Here is a 21,189-nt window from a genome sequence, read left to right on the forward strand (position 1 = left end):
GGCTATCTGATATCGGCTCTATGATAGGAAGGATATGCTTGTGAGTGGAAGTTCGGCCAAGAGTAGTGGATGACTCTGGCCGTTCTTATCCCCTAAGCAGATGGTGTTTAATTGTAATTGCGCATGGGAGCGGCATAGACGACAGACGAGGACAAGCACAGCCATGGGTTGGACATCCAATCTCATCGCTCGTACGATCCCCACCCACATCGGACTGGCTCTTGCATGCATCGATCTGGTCCGTGATTTATTTCCTCCGATATGACCTGCAACCGAAACCGAAACGATTCGCTGAGAAGCGCTGGGATACGTCTCCTATCCAGCTTCCCGGGACGTCGTCGTCACCTATGCTCAACCCTGTCTTGGCGACAACATTTATGACCTGCTGGGAATAGCACAATGTACAATCGAGTGCATCTAAAAGCCTGTCGCTCTCGTCAATTCTCCAAATGTCCCGTTGAGCTCACGATGCACATGTCATTCGACTAACAACCAGACTAAGGCAGTGCATCGGAATCGTGCCGCCGCCACACCCGCTGCCATCACCAAGTCTGTCACCCAAGCATCGCGCCTCCAGACGCCGTACCCGCATTTGCATGTGCCTAACTCTCCACCATATCTCCATGATTCTGCCCGAAGGACCCCCTGGGATCCCTGTATGATCCTCGCTGGCACCTGAAGTTAGCCGAATCATGGATCTCTTGTCTCCTCCAGCGCCAACACTCGAACTTCAACGGCAACATTTGCCTCCGTGAAAGCTGGGGCAGTGTGCCTGCAAAAGGCCCCTGACTAGCTGCTACGTTAGGCCAAAAATGTGAATCATTTACGGAGGCAGCGTCACTAGCACCGCGCTACGCCTCCGGAGAAGGCTTATCCTGGCATGAATTCGAGGCCTTGTTGCACAGAGAATCAACGGCACAGGTTTTTCAACGAGTTGGAATAATCTAAAACTGCTCCAGATGTACCGCCTATTGATGTTGTAAAGTAGAAGCAAATCAAAAGGTTCCATTTTTAACCAATACAGCATCAGCCAGGCAAGGGCAATGCCCCTGTCTGCGAAGTTGATTCACCCCTGACAGACATTTCCTTGTTAAACCCGAAAGAAGAAATGGCCGAGTTTGGCCCTTGTCCCGCTCTGGAACCTCCTGGTAAACCGTCTCATTACGGTAGCGCCAGTTCCTGCATGAGAATACTCCGTGCTTCAAAAAGGATAGCCAGCCCTCTTCACCTTTGTGTCTTGTTTTTGCTCAACCCGTCAACGCTCTCGCCGACCCTATACACTCGTTACCACAACACACTCGCTTGATAATCCGAAATGGCCCGCTCTCTCGCCCTTCTCGCCGTGACTGGCGTCGCCGCCGTTATTGCCCAGTCCACCACTGTCAACGTCTTCTTGCCCATGTACGATGCGCAGGACCTCGAGGCCTCAATTGTCGCTGCCGATTCTGCGAAGACAACCTTTGCCGTCAACTGCCCAAAAGACGCCGACTCGAACGATTGCGGCATAACCGAGGCGCAGACCTTCATCTACGGCCCGTCGACCTTCTACATGTCATCCTCCTACTCCGACTCCGTGTACGGCTCATAGTACGTGCCTCTGAGACTCCCCAGCATGCCACATTTTACCCGGCGCGTGCCGGAATGGACACCGATCCTAGTATGTAAATATTTGCTAACAAAGACTTTTCTGCAGCGTCCAAGAGATCACTTGCCAGTTTGAACCCAAGAAGGACTTGGCGACCTGCGCCGTGAGCGTTGTGGAGGATGTGGACTCGTCGACCTTCGCGTCGACCAGCAGCATCATCACCTCCGGCTATCTTGATATGCTGATTCCTGTCACCGTCACCGCTGGTGCCAACAAGCTCGTCGACAGCGAGACAGCCAGCGAGACTGGCAGCGAGACCACCGCCGCCGCTCCAGCCTCCACCACCGGCTCCACCGCCGCCGCGACTGGCTCCGCTTCCGGCTCCGAGTCTACCTCTGCCTCCGGCTCCGACTCGGCTGCTTCTACCCCTACTGCGTCCGACAACGCTGCCGGTGCCATGGTCACCCAGAACGCCGTCCTGGCTGGTGCTGCTGTCTTGGTTGGTGGTGCTCTGCTGCTATAAATGGTTGCTGCGCCAGCTTAGGATTGTTCATGAGATGTCCTGGAAGATTTGGATATACACTGCGCTATAGCGCTTAATAAATGATTCCGGCCCAGTCTGATTGCCTTAATCTATTGCGATGTGATGGGGTTTGGTGATTTGAGTAGAGTGCTATGCTTGATCATTTTGCCAGGATTACAAAAATCCCAGTTCTCTCGAGCTCCTTGATGTTGGGAGCAGCGCACGAACCGCGACTGGGAAGTTGCCGCCTGTTTCGGGGAACGTGTCTGCAGGTGCGCAGACATTCCTCATTATTGACAATGATCACATGGAACATCTTCGCTGCCTCGCCCACTCGTCTTGAGTCCCCATTCTCCATCGCGATGTAGGTCAGTGAGGTGTCATTCGGATTCTTCTTGGTCCTACCGTCACCTTATCTTATACAGTGGTGCAACGGAAAATCCTATTGTCCTCCACGTCGACTTGAGAATGCAGCAGCCCTCTCTCTCTCCAAAATATAAATCTCCTCTGGTTGCCCAGATCCTTGTTATACTTGGCAAGTTACTCAAGAAACTGGCTCTTGTCAGAGGGCTTCCCGTTTTCATTCTTGGGCATGTCATCCATAGGATCCTCGACTGACACGTCTCCCGTGTACATGGAAATACTGCTGGCATGTAGGCGGCTTTGGAAAGATCCCATAACGAGGCGGGGGTACCACCTTTGGCGCCGTTTTGTAGTCCAGTCTTTCCGGTTTGAAGGGAGCCGTCGCAAATTTGGAGGCGAATTCGTTCTCATATATGGTTAGTTAAAATGCATACACCCCTTTAGTATTTACTTATCAGCTCAGCAAGCTTGGTGTTCTTGACCTTCATGACGGCAGGCCCAGTTCGGAGACCCGTATCCACTCCTCTCACATCCAGTCTTAGGCTCCAATTGGGAGAGTCAGCATCATCCAAGAGCGGGTCATCCGCTTCACAACTGGACGGCTTCCGTAGCTCAGTTGGTTAGAGCATCGTACTAATACTTCAATTGCCAGTGTTGGTAATGCGAGGGTCGCAGGTTCAAGCCCTGCCGGGAGCAATAGACTCTTGATGCCATCCAGTTTCTTTTTTGATCTTTTTGCGTATTGTGTGACGATTCGTTGCTTTCTTTTTGCCAGTGTTGGCGCTGGACTGGGTGGGTGGATTGCGTGGTCGATGCATTTTGTACGCCTGGGCGCCCGCATGTAGTAATATTGGATGCATTATTTGCTGTAAGTATGCCTGGACCGTGATGCAGACAGTGAGTCAACCAGCAGTGGTAACTGAAGGTGGCAACCTTAAGACGGGATTGTCCTGAATGCAATCAATGGCTGACTCAAACAGGCAGCAGAAAACGAGGATGATGTTGCTAATATCTCCGAGCCTTGTTGCACAACCACAAAGTATTCGCGCCATGCATGCCTGTATTTCCCACTTCTTTGGATGGATCTTATAACACTAGAGTTGACCTTGTTTGGTTGGCTAAGCGGATCGTCGCGACAACCGAGGTGTGGTTGGCAATGTGCCGGAGCATCTGCACTGTCACGCTTTGGGAGCCTGCAAGTCATTGTCTCGGACATGACGCACCCTTCAGCTCAGGTTGTACTGAGACATGCCTACTGACTCAGTGACTCAATAACCGACTGACCGTGCATGAGCATACATTCTCCGGCTGAAGGGATGAGACAACCGGGCAGATCAGTCAAGGAGCTGGGATCCCCGGCTTTGGACGGAGCAGATCTTCTGGTGGAGGGATCGTGATGATGGCCGGGACACAACAACGGGAAGACACGCAGAGACGGTCTCGATCCTGGTTTACAGCCGATGCGATTCGGGTATCCGGTCCAAGCTCAGCACCGTAAGTACCGCATCGTGCGATCGGGACGCGATACAAACAGGCAAAAGACGCGCATATTCGTGCATCAACACATCCATATGCGGGCCTGTACAAGGCATGCATGTCCGGATCGAGAAGGGGGGAGCCTTGCTCGGATCGTCCCAATCCCAGCAAAGGACAAGGCCAGCAGGCCGGCGATAGGCTTCAAGTCGGCCAGTTGGCAGTCGAGGCGGCCATCTCGCGTTGCATCTTGCATCTCACCTGCGCATCGAAAGCGCAATGCCGTGGAACTGGCTTCGCACCCATCCCATGTGTGTCGGTGCTGGGAAGGCCGCGAGCGATATTGCGTCGCATCCATCTGGCTGCAAGGCGACAATCCATCCGGCTGCAAGGCGACGCACACGGCACGGCCAAGGTCCGTCGAGATGGAATGCGATGTGACCTGCGGGAGAGCGGTGTGATTATGTGATTGTGTGATTGTTCGAGTCTCATCCCGTCAGTTGATCGCCGTCAAATCAAGGCCCGCTGGCTCGGAGCCGGATGCCAGTCCACAGGTCATTTGGGAGCCACCCGGACCCCCCGCACGCCATGTTCGGGGCCATGACGTCGCTGTGCGCCTTCGCCGGACCCCTCTGAAGCTCAGTTTGGGGAGGGGGGCGCTGTGAGTGGACGGCGGGCGCTGGAACCGCAGCGAGTCCGCAGCGAGTCTACAGGGAGGGGCCGGCCACCACGTGAGACCTGGCCTCCCATGCTTGGGCTGGGGAACAGCGGCTTGCCCCTCCACGGCGGCTGTGTCGGCGGGGGAGGGGTGCTAGTGGCCAGGGCCTTCAGGGTTCGTGAACCACTGAAACTTCAACCACTGAACAGGATCCTCAGGGCTCCTTTCACCCTTTTAGGGCTGCACTGAAAGTCCGCTATCTGCCGTGCTTTAGCTCTCCAGGGTGCCGCATTAACCTCCATTTCGTCTCGGCTGGCCCTAACTCCTGCTCGATATGCACTGAACCCTGCATGGTGCGGGTTCCTCCCAGAATCCCAGAAAACAACAACAAACCATCCGTCATCCAGGCTTCTTTTCGTCTTCTTCCCGCAACCCCTGTGCCTATCAGCACATTGTACGGGGCGCCGGCGCTGGACAGATTCGAGGGCCCCCATCATGAGTATGCCTCATCGCCGCCTATGATCGATTCTGTTGTTCGTTGCTCAACCCGTTGCTCAACCCGCCGCCGTTGCTCACTCGCCTTGCCGTTTCCGTTTCCCTCTCCGTTGCCCCGTTCTCCTCGAGCCATGTGGATGCGATAAACACACTGTCCCGTCTTGTTGCTCCAGCTGAAGATCATCTCTCTCATCTACTATAGCGCCGTAGCGCCACCGCCGTTGCCCGCTGGTGAACCCCGAAGCCTGAAGCTTGAAGCCTGAAGGGAAGAAACCCTGGTCCGGACCCCTCCTCCACCCGACGCCATCCCGACTCGAAGCCTCGTCCTCCCGCACACCCTAACTTTGCCGGCACCCTTTTCTTTTTCTACGTCTGCTGTTTTTTCTTGCTTCTTTCGTTTCTTCATCCTCGTCGTCCTTTATTTCCTCCCGCTGGCGTCCCCCTCCCCCCTCCTCCCACCCCCGACGTCGAGGCGGATCAGCGGCCATCATGTCTTCGCTTGAAGCCAAGATCGTCGTCCTCGGCGCACAGGGCGTCGGCAAGACGTCGCTCGTGATGCGATATTGCAAAGGCGCCTTCAACCCGGCCGAGATCACATCCACCGTCGGAGCCAGTTTCCTGACGAAGCGCGTCGTTGATTCCGACTCGGATACCGTCGTGCGTCTCCAGATCTGGGATACAGGTTGGTTGCCTCTTGCTTCCCCGTGTCGCTGACTGACTCGCGAGCACGCACCGGGTCTTCAACACCCGAAGCTGTGCGCGCATGTAACCAACGACGATACTAACCATGTGGAACTTACAGCCGGCCAAGAACGCTTCCGTTCCATCTCCCGACTCTATTACCGCGGCGCCAACGCCTGCATCCTCTGCTACAGCATCACCGACGCCCAGTCCTTCCTCGATATGGGTGTTTGGCTGACCGAGCTGCGCCAAAACCTCCCCCATGACGTCGTGCTCCACGTCGTTGGCACCAAGGCCGACATCGTCGCCCGCGATCCTTCGGCCCGCCAAGTCCCCTTCGAGCGCTGCATCGCATACGTCGCCGAGAATCTCGCCCCCGGCCTCGGCAGCACGCCACCCCCGACGGCCACCCCACTCGCTCCGGCGTCCATGTCCGGCCACCCGGGCTACTCCAACTCCGTCTCCTTCCCCGCCGTCGAACCACGCAGCCCCAGCTCCAAGCGCAGCTCCGGCTTCTGGGCCCAGGAGGTCGGCTGGGACGCCTGCCACGAGATCAGCGCTGAGAACGGCGAAGGTGTCGAGGAGGTCTTCCGTGTCGTCACTCGCAAGCTGGTTGAACAGAACCGCAAGATGCAGCAGGCCCTCCTCATGGCTACGGCCATTCCCGGCAGTCCAGGCTACGAGGTCGGCATGGATGGTGGCTACTTCGACGGCATGAACCAGCGGGGCAGCTTTCGTGTCGGCCGCGACCGCCGTAGCTGGCTCTTCTCTCCAGCCTTCTCCCCCACTGTCACTGTCGACCAAGCCAGCGGCCAGGAGCTGGTGCCGCAGGATCGACAGCAGAAAGAGCGGCGAAAGTGCTGCTGAGGGCTTGATACAGCGGGACGCAACTATACGACAGGGACTCAGGTTCATACGACATAGACCCTGCCAGGTTTACAAGGCAGACCCCCACGATGGATGCATGGGATCTGTAGGGAGCGAGGTCATGACAGGGGACGAATTTGTGTGTTTGCGTGTGTGATACCCGGGTGGCTTTGCTTTGATTTTCTGGTCTTGCTTTTTGCTTTTCGGTCTTCGGCTTTCTTTCGACTCACCCAGGGTCTGGCTTTCTCCTTTTGTTCTTCATCGCTCGGGCTGCGTTGCATCTTCTCTTTACGTTACTGTCACGACGCATCAGGGTTCCATTTGTCACCAGGAGTTTATGGTTATCGGTCGGCTACGGTCATGAAGGGGGGCGGTCGTTCTTCGCGGCATTTCTCAGGAGATATAATTCGGCTTGGTGTGAGCGTCTTTCTCTCACAAGATGATTTCCATTTTTTCCCAGTATGTCTTGGTTTGGCACACTGCATTTGTCTGCTATGTTTCCATTTGCTTTGCTTTAGCTGTCAGAGGCATTGGGTACTGGTAGTGTCTCGGGGTTTCCACCAACAGAGCGCCTGCTACAGCTTGTCCATAGACTAAATTCACTTTGATCCAGACGCGGCTGCCTTCTTCTCTTGCACGGCGTCGTCCACAGTTGGCGGCGCGGGAATGTCCACACCCAGAACTCGGTGTTCAAGTCCCAAGTAGCCATCGCTGACAACGAGGACGTCCAGCTTGCGGGCCTGCCCAGGCTTGGCCTCGGGCAGCTTGATGGTCGTCTTTGATGAAGGGCGCATACCGGGTTCGAGCTTGCGTCCTGGAACGGCAGACCAGCCGACGCGCTTGACTGCAATGACTTCGTCGCGGGCGACATCGGCAACGATGACGAACCAGCCCTCGGATTGCGGCTTGGGGAATTTGGGGGCGTAGATGCGGGCTTCACGCTCAACGAGTGGGTTGAGGCGCTTGAGACCAATCTTCACTGAAAGCGCCGTGGCTTCCTCAATGGAGACTGCCACGTTGGGCAGGACGGACACGGCGCGGGAGAAGCGGCCGGTTTGGCTGGTTGGGACGCCGATTTTCTTGGCGAGCTGGCCGACCTGAGCGTGGTTGAGCGCGCTGATCTTCGCGAGAGCTGTCTTGTCCTTGGAGTCCGCGTCGACGCTGGGGAGGATGGACATGGGAGCGTCGGTTGGCCAGCGGGCGCACTTGATGCACTGCAGCAGGGAGATCATCTGCAGGCAGCTGGAGAGATAGCCCTTTTCAGTGAGGACATCGATGGACGCCTGGATGATACGAATGGCCTGGTCCAACACGCTGGTCTGGTCACCGACGTAATCCGTGATGGGCAGCTCAATACGGGACATGTGCGCCTGGAGGAGCAGGAAGGCCTTCACGTGGGGATCCCACATGGGCAGGCCAAAGGCATGGCCCGGGAAGGGCAGGTTGTCTGACAGCGTGTCGTTGATGAGGTCCTCGTTGTGACGCACAGGGAGTTCGTCGTACTCGGTTGCACGGGACATCCACGAGAGCACGTTGAGGAACGTGCCTTGCGGCTTGGCATGGCGGACCAGGTGTCGGATCGTCTTGTGGGAGAGGTAATAGTAACTCATGATCTTGCCCATTGGGGTTGAGTCCACGTCGCCGTTGGGGAAGACCTCGACGCAGTTGGACTCGGCGAGCTCATCGAGCGACTTGTTGACCATTTCGACCATGAACTCGTTAGCCACCTGCTGCGCAGCGATGCTGTTATGCTCCTCAGCGGAAATCTCCAGCCCGTAGTACGATGGGTTCTTGTGCAGTCTCCTGAAGAAGAATGTCCACGTGAGGTAGTCCAGGGCGTCTTGCTTCGTGAGGATGGTCTCGGCGGAGACTTCGGCGCAAAGATGGTTGTCCAGGACGGTATGCAGAGAGGACTCGACGGGGAAGCCTGTATGAAGGAAGTGCTTGTAAAAGTCCTTCTTGGAGTCCTGGGTGAAAATGCGGGCCACTCCCGAGTTGTCGAACTGCGGGCGTCCTGCTCGTCCAAGCATCTGCAGCACGTCCGTCAGGTCCATGTCCTTGTAAGCTTCAATCTTGGCGTCGTAGAACTGAGTGCCCTTGACAACGACCAAATGCGCGGGAAGGTTGACACCCCACGCGAGGGTGCTGGTGGCCACGAGGATCTGGATTTTGTTATTCAGGAAGAGTTCTTCGGCTAGCTGACGATCCGACTCGACAAGACCTGCATGATGCAAGCCGATGCCAAAGTTGATGGCCTCCTTGAGCGCATCGTCCTTGACTCGGGCAAGGTTGAGCTGGAGGTCATCTTCGTCCATATGCAAGAACCGGCGAGGATTATCCTCCATTCCGCAGAAGTTGATCAGGTCCTTGGCAGTGAGACGGGTCTGTCGTCGGGAAGGCACGAAGACGATGACGGGCTTTTCGGGGCTGTGATTCTTGACGGCCAGGAACGTTGGCCTGTTCATAGACTGCATCAGAGGACAAAATCCCCTGACCTCAGGGAAGCCATCGATGAAGAGCTCCAATGGAACCGGACGGACCGAGTGCTTGAAGTTAAAGAGACCCTCTTTGACACCAAGCCAGTTGCCAAGATCCGTTGCGTTTGCACAAGCTGTCGACATGCCCAGGAGTCGGACGGCGTTCTTGGTCGAGGACGCAATGTAGTTCATGCCTAGACGCATTAGTATTTTCAAATTTGAGGAAGCTGGTCTCGACTCACGAGAAACAATGATTTCCAGAATAGGGCCTCGGTCTCCTGCCAAGAGATGGATTTCATCGATGATGACGAGGCTGACCTGTCGTACATATCCTCTCGTCTGCCATGAACGTGAGATACCGTCCCATTTTTCGGGCGTGGTGATGATGACGTCGGCATCTTGGATTGTGCGAGTATCGGGAGTGTTGTCACCAGTCAACTCGACGAGCTTGAGCCCCAGAGGCCGTGCCAGTCGGGCTCCCCAATCCTTGACTCTTTCGCGAACAAGAGCCTTCATGGGTGCAATGTAAACCACCTTTGACTTGGGTCTGTCACGGAATGCCCACCACATGGCAAGCTCAGCGGCAACAGTCTTTCCACTTCCGGTGGGAGAACCCAGTAGGACGTTGGCAGGGGTGTTGTATAGCGTGTGGAAGATCTGAGTCTGCATGGGGTTGAAGTACTGGAACCGCTTCGCATAAATCTCCTCTAGTCCGGGGTTCTTCAGAGCCGAGATGTGCAGCGGCTGCAGGTTCAGCAACTCTGTGTATACGCTCTCCGTGTCGGGGCGGATGAGATGTTGGAAGGAAACCGGAGTCACCGTCTCTGCTCCTAACCATCTGTCTGAGACGGCACGAACGTAGATCTGCTTCGGCAGAGGATCCGAGAGGGGAATTGTAAAGTTGAGCTCGTGGTCATCGTTCAACTTCCTCCTGTTAAGAATGAAGAACTCATGATGGTAAATCTGAGAAGTTTCAGAGTTCTCAACCCAGATGTAGAACGACTCAGACGTTCCATGGACATGGTCATGCCATCGGAAGTCGGGGATTACATAGAGCTTGATCCTCAAGACATCTCGGTTGAGGGGAGCGATTTCGGCCTCAACGTGCACCGTGGGGAAGTTGGACAGCATCCTGGCAATGTTCTTGCCGGCGCTCTGGTTGTGGACCAAGGCCCCTATTTCTGCCGATTCCATTTCCTTCATGGTCTCAATCGTCAGGTTGTCCTTAGATTCAAGCTGGTTGAGGATAGTCTTGGTGAAATCAAACTGAGCAAGGGGATGCTGGAACGGCCAGATGCGCTTCTCGATCGACTTGGCCAAGGTGAGGAGCACCAGGCATTGATGACCCCATCGCCGGTTCAGAGCAAGCATAAACAGTGCTCGACAGATTCGCCCAGATTGCTGCGCAACGTAATTCATGTCATTTGTCAAAGCGAAGTCTTCGGGTTGTGCCCTCGAGATATAAGACTGAAGCAGAATGTTTGTCTTGGCCTGGGGTGTGTCGATGCCTCCTTCCACATCACAGGGGACAATGTCCTTCCTGAGGTGCGTCAACTCCTTCTCTTCACTGTCTCTGGATTGGATATTGTCGAATTCTCCACTCATACTGATCATCTTCAGAATATCAGCCTCGGTAGCCTGCGGCCGCATCATGGTGTTGAAGACTTGGATGCTGGTATGAAGGATGTAGAACTGGCTAGCAATTCGGCCAATATCCTTGCTGCGAAGCTCCTCAGTCGTTTCATTGAAGATAATCATTTGGCATCGTTGTAGAGTCCTGGCTGCTTGAATAGCCAGCTGGCGTCGCCTCTGAACCAGGGTCGGGTCGTCTCGGATCTCTGACCACTCGATGCCATAGGTCATGGGGCTTCGTTGCATGCGAACAAACAAGTAGGAATATCCGATCCATTGCACCGCGTCAGGGATGGAGGTGACGGTACCCAGTGAAATCTCAGCATTGAGGTTGTCAACCAACTTGGTGGAGAACTTGGACTCAATGGGCTGCTGCTCCGTGATTGCGGTCAGATAGTGCGTGAGCCTATCGTGGGTAGTACAGATCATGCCGATACCAGTGTCTTCAAATTGAGGACGACCTGCACGACCGAAGATCTGGAGCACATCAAGAATACCCAAGTCAACAAATTTACCCTCCTGGGCACTGTAGACTTGAGTTCCCTTGATGACGACCGCAGCAGCTGGCAAGTTGACACCCCAGGCGAGGGTAGCAGTACAGCAAAGAACCTTGAGAACACCTTCGGCGAAGAATCTCTCCATCAGGTTCCTATCGGACCTTGCCATACCCGCGTGATGAATTCCAATTCCCTTGGAAAGCAACTCGCGAATGTCCTTTGATCTTGAAGACTTCATGTCTCGACAAGCCTGCTCATACTTGGGATGGTATGATGGGTCGAACAGGTCCACACAGAAATCTTCGACGGCCTTCTGGTGAAGTGTTCGGGCTGTCGCCATTGTATCTCGTCGCGAGTGTACGAAGACCATGACTTGATGATCAAGCTCTAGCATTTCTTTGACTTTGTCAAAAGCAATGTTGTCAAGGTTTTCCCTGGCTTGCTTGGAGCCGGCCTTCCCCTTGACACCAATGAAATGCTGCTCCAGGGGAACAGGACGGAATGAGGCGTCGAAATAAAACAGACCAGCGTACTTGTTGACCTTGAGGAAGTCCGCAACGTCAACGTAGTTGGGTAGCGTTGCACTCAGACCAATAATCCGAATCATCGACTGTGTGCTCTCCACTTGTCTCTCAGTTCGAGCTACAAGTGACTCTAGGACGGCACCTCGTTCATCGTGAAGCATGTGGACCTCATCAATGATGAGAAGGCGGACCTTTTGGACGAGCTCAGTATCGCCGGTACCTTTTCGGGTAACGACATCCCACTTCTCAGGAGTGGTAACAATGATCTGGGTCTGAACAATCTCAGACTTGGTAAGCTGCATATCTCCGGTGTACTCTCGGCACTTGATGCCAAGCCAGGCAAGGCGCTTGCCAAGCTTATCTGTGACTTCAGCAGCGAGTGCCTTCATGGGGGCGACATAGACAATCTTGAAGTCATCTGTATTAACGGCGAATTCGGTGGCAGCGAGGTCCTCAAAAGGGTTGGGAGTCACATTCTGCGCGATGGTGTGGAGGATTGTGAGCATAGCTGCGTCCGTTTTACCCTAGAACACTTAGCACCAGCATTTAGACTTGAGGGTGAGAAACTTACCGCACCAGTGGGTGCGCAAATAAGCATGTTCTCACTAGTTTTGTGTGCAATGGGGTACACAAGACTCTGCATTCGATTGAGCGTCTTGTATCCCTTGAAAGTGGTACGGCAAAGTCCGTCAAGTTCAGAGATCTTGATGAGCCTCTGGCCGGGACCAAGAACTCCCTTCTTTCCTGCTGGAATAGAGTACTCTTCATACTTGTCAAAAATCTTCCGCTCGCTTCCCACCGGAAGACCGTACTTCTTTCCGGTGGAGCTGAGGGTGTTGCCGGCGCTGTACGACTTGTAGACGTGCGGATACTGGGGCTCTCGAGATGAAGCGGTGGCAAGAGAAGCAGATTTATGCTCCAGGTCCTGGCGACGTAGAGCCTCCTCCCTCTCAGCCCTGGTCAAGAGTCGCGGTCCAGACGATGCCTGCTGGGCTTTTTGGCCGTTGGCAGTGACTGCGGCAACGATTTCATCCTTGTGTCCCAAGACATCGATGATGAAATCAAAATCGTCAAAACCAACCAGATCAGCCAGGTGTACCTGGAGCTCATCCTCGGATTGACCGGAGCTGAGGACACTCATGACCTGAGTTTCAAACACATCAGGGGAGAGGCCGTTCTTAGCGGCTATAGCTGAACATTTGGTGGTGAACCATTGCGCGCCATAGTCGGCAGCAGAGCCACCAACGGCGGCTGCTTCAGCAAAGTCGCTGCTGAAGTCGTCTTGGTCATCGTCCGAGATGAATTGCCAGACATCCTGGCCGCTGTTCCCGGAAGAGTATCCTTCAAAGTCGTCGTCTTCGAGATCGCTCTCGATGTTTGTGTCCTGAGGGATCTTTAGTTCGGCAATGGCGGCTTGCATGGCGGCGAACTGCTCCCTCCACTGGGCCTCTGCGGCACTTAGCCCGCTCGAAGCCATGGCGCTGTTGGCTTGGATGATGGGGTTTCTCTTGTTAGTGTTTGGTGTGCTCCTTGGCGTGGTCCTCCAGGGAAGAAGAGAGAGCTGATGGTTTGTGTCGTTGCTGTGTCGTTGCAGAGCTGAGTTCTATAGTCCTAGAGTGCCTCGCCGTGGAGTCATACACCGCTGCGCTGTGACTTGGTTCTGAAAATGACACCCACCCCACCATCAGCCTCCGCCATCAGCCGCCGCCACAGCAAGCCAGGCGGCCAGGCCACAGTGTTAGTGAGTGACCTGCAGGCGGCTGTAGCAGCAGGGAACACAAGGAAGCCCGCCGCGGAAGGCTTAGCGCTCTAGTGCTGAAGCTTGTTGCAGGCTGCACTGGAAATTCGGGGGCCTAATCGCCAGCCCAGACCAGCCCAGCAGACCCCCCGTCATAGCGGAACATGTGACGACCTATGGACGGTCTACGACCTACGGGGACTCGGGAGCAGCGCTCTCCGGGTTCAGACTCCAATCCGCCATCATCCTGATCTTGCATCCTGCAATCTCGCACGCAACCTGCGCTTTCGCCTCCTCCGTACCGCCCCTCGACGACAATCCGCACAATCGCATCGACGCCGTCTCCCATCCTGCCGCCATCATGAAGTTGCACTACATCGGCGTATGCCCCCCCTTGCCCCTCACCGACATGACCCCCCAATATCCAATCCCGACAGTTGGCTAAAGACTCTTCTTGCTGGATCTAGATCATTCGCAACGAGGCCAAGCCCGCCCACGAGATTTGCGCCGAGAAGGAACTGAGCTCCTACTCGCGATTCACCCGCAACAAGTTCGCCTCCCCTCCCAGACTCCCCTGACCGCCGTTGCTGACCAGGCCGCTTCTCCTCCTCCAGCTATGGCGAGTTCATGACTCTCTTCTCAAAGACCGTCGCCGAGCGCACTCGTCCCGGCCAGCGACAGGATGTTGAGGAACAAGGTAGGGCGCCGCTCTCCACGTCCGCGCGATCGATATCCAGTCCACAAGCTCACACCGAAACCTCCCAGACTACACTTTCCACGCCTACAGCCGTACCGAGGGCATCTGCGGTATCATAATGTCCGATCACCAGTACCCAGCTCTCGTTGCCCACCAGCTCCTCAGCAAGATCGTCGACGAGTTCCTCATCAAGCACCCGCGCTCCTCCTGGGCAACCGGCCAGCCCATCCTGCCCTTCCCTGAGCTTACCGAGTACCTCGCCAAATACCAGGACCCTCAGCAGGCCGACAGCATTCTCAAGATCCAGAAGGAACTTGACGAGACCAAGATTGTCCTCCACAAGACTATTGAGAGCGTGCTACAGCGCGGCGAGAAGATTGACGACTTAGTGGCCAAGAGCGATGGTCTTAGCAACCAGAGCAAGATGTTCTACCGTATGTACCCCCCTCTCCGAAACACATGGTGGAGAAGACCCGAGCTAACCCCTTACTCTCCCGCAGAGCAAGCTAAGAAGCAGAACTCGTGCTGTGTTTTGATGTAATGAAACATTTCGTTTCGGCGTTGGGACGCGACTTCGTTTCAGCATATATGGGATGTCGCTTATTGAGATTGGTTACTGGTGCGGCGCAAATACTTACAATCGTTTTGTCCAACCATTCACTCGCAGGCCATGTCGTTGGAGCAGTTTAGACTTATTGGAGTAGAGGGGAACAGCGTATGCACATGAAGTACTGAAGTACACGTGGAAATATGCTGGGATGAAAGTAGCACTTAATGATGGGGCTTTTTCTATTCCAAATGATGATGATGATGATAATGTTGACGTGCGTGAAACCCCCTTTGTGAACCAGCGACCTGCTCCAGGGCTGTGCACGCTCCGTTCTCCCTGTCCGATCCTGCTCCTGCGCCTTGCTAGATGACCCATGGTATCCCCCTTTCCTACCATCAAGGCTTCGTGTATGAAAATGACAAAAGAAAAAAGATATGGAGGGAGGTGTTGCCCTCAAACGACGACAGAAACAGCTCAACCAGTGAGGTCCCTGCTCGTTGCTTCTTTTGAAGCAGCAGTATAAAGTGGGTATGAGTGAAGAAGATACGGTAGAAAAAAAAAACCGACCGCCTATGCCAACCGCCGTTCTACATATGCATCGCTAGGCTTCATCTGGTATACGTTTTTGCTTTAGGGTTCCCCCTCGACGATAACTCGTGAGCTCTTGCGGTGCATCTCCCACACGTTGATGTCCTGGGGACGTACAAGCCGCGGCTGGGCCGACTTCGTCTCAGCCAGCCGCTCGTTCTTCCCGACGGGGATGCCGTAGTTTGAGCCGGTGCCATCGTTGTGGTGTCGCAGGCTGGGGTTGCTCTGGAGTGGGTGTAGCATCTTGCGCTGCTGGTGCGAGACGCTGATCTGGCGCGCGATGGAGATCTCGACGGCGTTGCGGAGGGCCTCTTCGGGGTCGGCCTGGAGGGGCTGAGACTTGATGACAGTGATTTGCTCGGCGGACTTCAGGGACGAGGGCGGGGAGACCTTTCGAGTTGCCTCGGGGGATTTGCGAGTCACCTCGGGGCTGGAAGATGTAGTCGAGCCTGGAGGGGAAACCATCTGCCATGTAGGCTCGGTGAGCGTGGGCCGGAGCTTGTCGGTGATGTGGACGTCAACTTCGTCCCCGAACTCGCTGTCCTCGGGGGAATCGAGGATCAGACTGGATGTGTCAGGTGTAAAAGGAGAGGGCTGTCTGCCGCGTGCTTGAGCCTGCACCTCGAGGGTCACTGGTGAGGGCGTCCGACTGGGGCGGATGGTGGACGGGTCGGGTTTAGGTGCGCCTGATCGTTTCGGCTGCTTGCTGAACTTGGAGACTAGTTGAGGAGGAGAATCGGCCGTCGTTGAAGCCGGCTTCTTTTCGCGTTGGGTGTCCTTTGGTGTCGCAGGCAGGAAGACCTTGGGCTTGAGGGTCTCTCCTAAAGTGTGTTCCTTGCCTTTATTGGGAAGGGGTTCAAATGTCGCCGCGACGGGAGAATGCAACAAGGCGGGTGAGGTGTTTGAGCGCACCCTGGGGGAGGGCTGGATTGGGCTAGGCTTGGGAAGTCCTGGGAACAGGGAGAATGCGGGTGAGGCCTTGGGTTGAGGCGATGTCGCTCGCCGCGGCCGAGGAAGCTCCTCTTCGCCGTTCTGAAGGAGCTCGTCGTTGAGGGTCTTGAGCCGATCGAGCGTCGCCTGTCGTCGAGCGAGGAGTGAAGAGGATGAGTTCTGCGTTCCCAAGACTCCGCCGAACATGACGCTGTATCGCTCCATCTTGATGCTGGGGATCTCGACATTCAGGAGGGGTCCGCTCAACTGGGGCATCGCGGGGGGAGGACTTGGAGGCGATGGCATAGGCTCCAGCTTCTCTGCTGCCCTTCGGGCTCTCGAGTCTCCACGGAGAGCTCTTAGTGACACCTTGCGACCCAAACCACCGGACTTGGGCTCCTTTGCTGGCTTGGGTTCCTTGACGAGCTTCACCTCGGGAACTGGTTCTATTGATTCAACCCGCTCGATCGCGGAGGGGTCCGTCTGGGATCGGATGACGATGGGTTTGTGCTTTGGGGGGTTCTTCTTTGAAGAATCTTGTTGTGATCCAGTCCTTGAAGGCGGTTGTCCTCGAGATGTGAGCGAGACGCTTGATGCGTTGGAGTTGTCTGTCAAAGATCGCTGGGGCTCTGTAGGCCGGGTTCGCTTCGATGACCTTGATCGGAACAGGTTCCATTTCTTGGGCTTTTGCGGTACCGCTTGCAGATCTTCGGCGGGTTCTGGGAAGTCGGCTGCAGCCCTCCGCGTGCTTTGGGTCGCCGGGATATGGTTTTCGAAAACAGCCGCTTGAGCTGGGCTGCCCAGCGCCATGCCGATGGCGATGACCCCAGTTTCGCCCGTTTCCACCATGGACTCCGGAGTTGCGGTTCGCACCATGGTCACACGGTCTGGTGATTCTCCTCGAGGGCTGGTTTCCGGTGAGGGTAGCCGGCCACGGATCGGAACATGATACGCCTTGACGGTGCCCCTCCCTGAGTTCTTTAAGGCGAGAGTAAGGTCGTCTCTCGATACGCGGTTGTTGAAGTCGGTCTTTCCGAAGTGATTGGTTCCTGTAGGTCCTCCGCTGGTGCTGGGCCGTTCTGACACAGATGGAGCCGTCACAGTCTCTGCTCTTGATCGAGGCATGATGAAGTTAGACACTCGTTTTGGCAGCGAGGAACGGGAGGTCGTCGGTAGTATACGGGAGGAGTTGTGGGAGTGGCGGGGACCGTCTTGAGTTAAGAGTGTCGTATAGATAGACCGCCTGGCTTAGATGACAGGGTCTGATACAGTTTGTGGTTCACCCACAAAAACCGCCAGGACCGGGGATCCTTTTCTAGAGCGTCGATGAAAGGCACTTTCCCCTCTCGTCTCACAGGGCACCACCCCCGCCTTTTCGCGCGAGCCTATTGTGTGAGTCGGCAGAGCGAGTTAATTCAAAAGTGAACGGGGTCCGATGCGGGAAAAATGACCGCAACAGGGACCCGGGGTGGACGGAGGATGCGAGCAAGGATGGTGGTAAGCGATGGGCAAAGCTGGAGTCGAAGCAGCCAAACACAGGCGGTTTGCGGGCACACACAAGTGAAATAAGAAGAAGAAGCGGGATGAAAGACCAGCTTACACTCGCTCGCCACCAGCAACAACAAACAAGAATGACAGATGCGCAGGCAAAAGAAAATAGAGAATGCAGAGACGCCCTTCCAGAGGAGAATCGGCATCATGTGGGAACCCAGGGGCTTTCATCTATTCCGCGAACCCTCGCGCGGGGCCTGGTTGGGATCACGGGCCAGGCGACACTTGTCGCATGTTTGAGGTTGATGGGACGGTTCCTCTTGGGCGTAGCCTAACGTAGTAGATCCGCGCCAACGCTGGCGAGCCTTGTTTTGGAGCCAAGAGCTGGGTTCCGCAGGCTGGGTTCCGGCCTCGAGAAACCCTTGTCCGCGGGAGAGGGATGGATCACGGCGGCATCATGGATGGTGGAGCGCGTCGACTGGCGGGTTTCGTGTGCCAGGACTCAGCAAGTGGTGCACAGTAGCACAGACTGCGCCGCTGGCGCTTGCGCTGATAACTGCCATGTTGGCTCTTGTTGGTTGTCATGTGTAGCAAGTAAGTTAATAGGTAGCCAACAAGCCACCTGGCGACATGTGCATGTTGAAGAGAGCGGGTGCGTCGCGTCGTTGGACAGCATCTGACGAGAACTGCCGCTGTCGGAGATGAGCTGCGCGGCGGGGAAGGGGCCCGTCGAGGGCAGATTGGCCATCATTTCCAGTTGGTCAGAGCCCAGCGTAGCCAAAGTAAATTTATCACGGTCCCATCGTGTGTCGGTCGAGTCGGGCGTGGTTGAGTGGTTGCGCGGTTGAGCTGCTTGCTGCTGTCATGATTACGGCCTTGCCGGAGCAGATTGCCACGGTGATGCTCCCGCGGTCCGAACAATGGGTGGCAATCTGCTGCTAGTCCCCCAGATGTGCCGGGTCCCTGGTCCGCCTCAATGGCAAAATGTAACACCGAATCGCATCGTCAATCTTCACGCGTCGCAGCCATTATCAGAAAGCGGCTTGGTTCCTGATCAGGATCCTCGGTGGGCAGACGGCCGGACGGGCTAGCGGTCCAACGGCGCGGCACTTGCACACTTCCATACTTCCATACTTCCACATCAAGCCACACGGAACATATGAAGCTTCCTTGCTTTTTTGCCTGCCTCGTCATCATGGGTTCCCAGGTCTCGGGAACCGTTCTGGAAAGCTGCAAAGCACGCGCTCGAGCTCGCGCCGGCCTAGTCAAGCGCTGGATTATTTTATTTTTGTCTGCGCCGCAGAGCACTTGCATGTCCCCTCTGACAACGGGGCGTTGATTGTTAAATTGGAGGCACACGCGTCAAATCTCACATTACCCACCCCACAACGAAGCCCACGAGTGCAGGCCAACACCTAGACCGCCAGCTTCGGTACCGGTTGTTTGTTCACCGTCTGGCCGGCGACCGAGCACACGACCGCCGTTTCCAGCCGCGGCTGGTCAGAGACAAACATAGAACAGAGTCACATACGGCTGGAGTGTCAAAGCGGCTCCCGGGAGTCCAACGGTTCGTCTCAGTCTCTCAGGTGGCCGTGGATGCCTTGTCCTTGATCCTCGCCGTCGATGTCTGGTGGTTGACCGACCTGACCGGAGCCAGCTCGAATCCTTCGTCCCAAACCTATATCCGTGATTATTATTCAACCGTCCTACTCCGTATATTGTACTCCGTAATGGAGCGGTCTGTGGATGTGCGTACATGCCGACCCAATTGCCACCATCCCAAACTGGTTGACCAAGGTGAGGACAACGAACATGCCCGCGGTTCCAAATCGGGAAGCCGTCCCAGGCTTCAACCTTGCAACCCATCATCGTTAATAATTACTACGTAGTATTCATCCCGGCCGTCAGGGGGTACTCAATCCCTGACTTGTTTCAAGTTGTCACCCTTCCAAGAAGTGGCCCGCACTGCTGCGTCTCAGATTGCCAATTTCCAGGATATTCCAATCGCTCGCGCCCCGTAATGGGAAGCTGGGGGTGTTTGGCCCATCTCATGTCACTCAACTCACTCAAAAGGCCTCCCAGCCCAAGGATCAACGTCGCATCGTACATAGTAGCATCGGGAGGCTGCCATCAGGCGCCACAACCGCGCATCAAGGCTGAAAAGGCCGGAAACACGGCCGACAGCGGGCAATACCGCCGCCTGGCTATAGGTCATAGCGGCAATGCCAACAGCCGGAATGAATAATCGCCGGGTTTCGTTCTTCTGGGCGTGGGTGCGAAAGAGTCGGTCAGCGTGTTGGTGGATGAGCGGACCAGGTGACGACGACAAACCGACTGATCTGGCGCCTCCTGATGACCTCGGCTTGCGATTGCGCAGTTGACATTCCCATGATTCACATCGACAAGGCTCGGCAGCTCTACCGAGTGGGTATTCATCTCCAAACACGGAATGACATGTCAGGGTTAACTTAGAGGACAGGGTTAGCCATGGTCGTCATCAACTTCGCGGTCTCCCCGTCGATTCCTCCCCGTCACTGTTTCTGCTTCTCCTCGCTCCAGGGATCATCTCTGCTGCGCGTCAAAAGGACAAAGCACAATAGAGCCACGTCCCTGTTTCAGCGAGTGACAGGTCCCGACATCACGGCGCCAAGATGCTCTCCCGCGGTGGCCTCGGATCATGGCCATGCACTCAAAACACCTCCTGATTGCCTCTCGCCTATATGCTTTGAGCTTTGAGCTTTCCTGTTTGGTGTTGGATTACAAGTGGCACTCTTCACACACAAACATAAGGTCCGGACTAAGAGCCGTACCTTGTCTCATAGTGCCGGCAACCGTACGACTTCCCTTTGCTCTGGCGCCGAACTCAAACGGCGCCTCCGTCTATGGTGACGTCGGATGGCAAACGGGGCTCAAGTAGGCTAGGCAGTTGTGTGTGCCAGCAAATCGCCTGTGTTGGCTTTTTCGACTCCAGCTTTGCCCATCGCCTCACATCCTCCGTCCACCCCGGTCCCTATTCTTGCGGACATTCCTCCCGTATCGGACCCCATTCACTTTTGAATTAACTCGCTCTCCTCTGGAAGGGCACCTCTGTATTCTCTTTTGCCTGTGCATCTGTGATCCATGTGTTGGGGGCGACGGTCCCTCTGGTCGCATATCGTCACGCGATGTGGTGAAGCCGGCATATTGTCGACAGTGCTGGAGTGGGTTCGTCACATAAAATATCGGCCAAGCTGCAACGAACGATCGTGTCGCACACTTGGACTGCATCATCAAGTCCGCAAACACTCCTAGGACCGGCCCAAATGGGCTCGATATTTCACCTGTCGAAGTCTATCCTCACTCTTGTTGATAAGTTGATAGCCATGGATAACATCTCCCGGCAAGTCGGTGGCTGTCTTGGACTATGCGTCTGGGCCAGAC

General features: G+C 55.6%; 7 protein-coding genes and 1 non-coding gene across 8 annotated transcripts; 6 read left to right on the forward strand and 2 right to left on the reverse strand.

Moving 5' to 3' along the window:
• Positions 1-1,315: 1,315 nt before the first annotated feature.
• BGZ61DRAFT_526748 (uncharacterized protein) lies at positions 1,316-2,108 on the forward strand (the record flags this gene model as incomplete). The annotated part of the gene is made up of 2 exons (XM_046253006.1): positions 1,316-1,587; positions 1,694-2,108. 2 exons carry the CDS (start codon positions 1,316-1,318, stop codon positions 2,106-2,108), a joined length of 687 nt encoding a protein of 228 aa, XP_046110490.1.
• Positions 2,109-3,072: 964 nt separating this feature from the next.
• BGZ61DRAFT_t31 lies at positions 3,073-3,167 on the forward strand. The gene has a single exon. It is a non-coding gene; the product is annotated as a tRNA-Ile (tRNA).
• A 642-nt stretch (positions 3,168-3,809) lies between these two features.
• Positions 3,810-4,438, forward strand: BGZ61DRAFT_83696 (uncharacterized protein). Its single transcript, XM_046257135.1, has one exon. The coding sequence runs from the start codon at positions 3,932-3,934 to the stop codon at positions 4,403-4,405; it is 474 nt and encodes a 157-aa protein (XP_046110491.1). The 5' UTR covers positions 3,810-3,931; the 3' UTR covers positions 4,406-4,438.
• Positions 4,439-5,586: 1,148 nt separating this feature from the next.
• On the forward strand, positions 5,587-6,645 carry BGZ61DRAFT_489610 (P-loop containing nucleoside triphosphate hydrolase protein; the record flags this gene model as incomplete). The annotated part of the gene is made up of 2 exons (XM_046250229.1): positions 5,587-5,779; positions 5,900-6,645. The coding sequence occupies 2 exons, from the start codon at positions 5,587-5,589 to the stop codon at positions 6,643-6,645; spliced, it is 939 nt and encodes a 312-aa protein (XP_046110492.1).
• A 599-nt stretch (positions 6,646-7,244) lies between these two features.
• Positions 7,245-13,252, reverse strand: BGZ61DRAFT_526750 (Sec63 Brl domain-containing protein; the record flags this gene model as incomplete). Its single annotated transcript, XM_046253007.1, has 3 exons — positions 7,245-9,316; positions 9,365-12,299; positions 12,347-13,252. The coding sequence occupies 3 exons, from the start codon at positions 13,250-13,252 to the stop codon at positions 7,245-7,247; spliced, it is 5,913 nt and encodes a 1,970-aa protein (XP_046110493.1).
• A 221-nt stretch (positions 13,253-13,473) lies between these two features.
• On the forward strand, positions 13,474-15,016 carry BGZ61DRAFT_440740 (v-snare-like protein). Its single transcript, XM_046244517.1, has 5 exons — positions 13,474-13,895; positions 13,981-14,063; positions 14,128-14,210; positions 14,279-14,644; positions 14,711-15,016. Exons 1-5 carry the CDS (start codon positions 13,875-13,877, stop codon positions 14,749-14,751), a joined length of 594 nt encoding a protein of 197 aa, XP_046110494.1. The 5' UTR covers positions 13,474-13,874; the 3' UTR covers positions 14,752-15,016.
• BGZ61DRAFT_440741 (uncharacterized protein) lies at positions 15,017-17,899 on the reverse strand. Its single transcript, XM_046244518.1, has one exon. The coding sequence runs from the start codon at positions 17,401-17,403 to the stop codon at positions 15,391-15,393; it is 2,013 nt and encodes a 670-aa protein (XP_046110495.1). The 5' UTR covers positions 17,404-17,899; the 3' UTR covers positions 15,017-15,390.
• A 1,364-nt stretch (positions 17,900-19,263) lies between these two features.
• Positions 19,264-20,108, forward strand: BGZ61DRAFT_83773 (uncharacterized protein). The gene is made up of 3 exons (XM_046257136.1): positions 19,264-19,336; positions 19,427-19,566; positions 19,659-20,108. Exons 2-3 carry the CDS (start codon positions 19,500-19,502, stop codon positions 20,012-20,014), a joined length of 423 nt encoding a protein of 140 aa, XP_046110496.1. The 5' UTR covers positions 19,264-19,336; positions 19,427-19,499; the 3' UTR covers positions 20,015-20,108.
• Positions 20,109-21,189: the final 1,081 nt, after the last annotated feature.

Source organism: Ilyonectria robusta (assembly GCF_021365365.1).
Source record: "Ilyonectria robusta strain PMI_751 chromosome Unknown BGZ61scaffold_2, whole genome shotgun sequence".
In the NCBI taxonomy this organism is placed as follows: domain Eukaryota; kingdom Fungi; phylum Ascomycota; class Sordariomycetes; order Hypocreales; family Nectriaceae; genus Ilyonectria; species Ilyonectria robusta.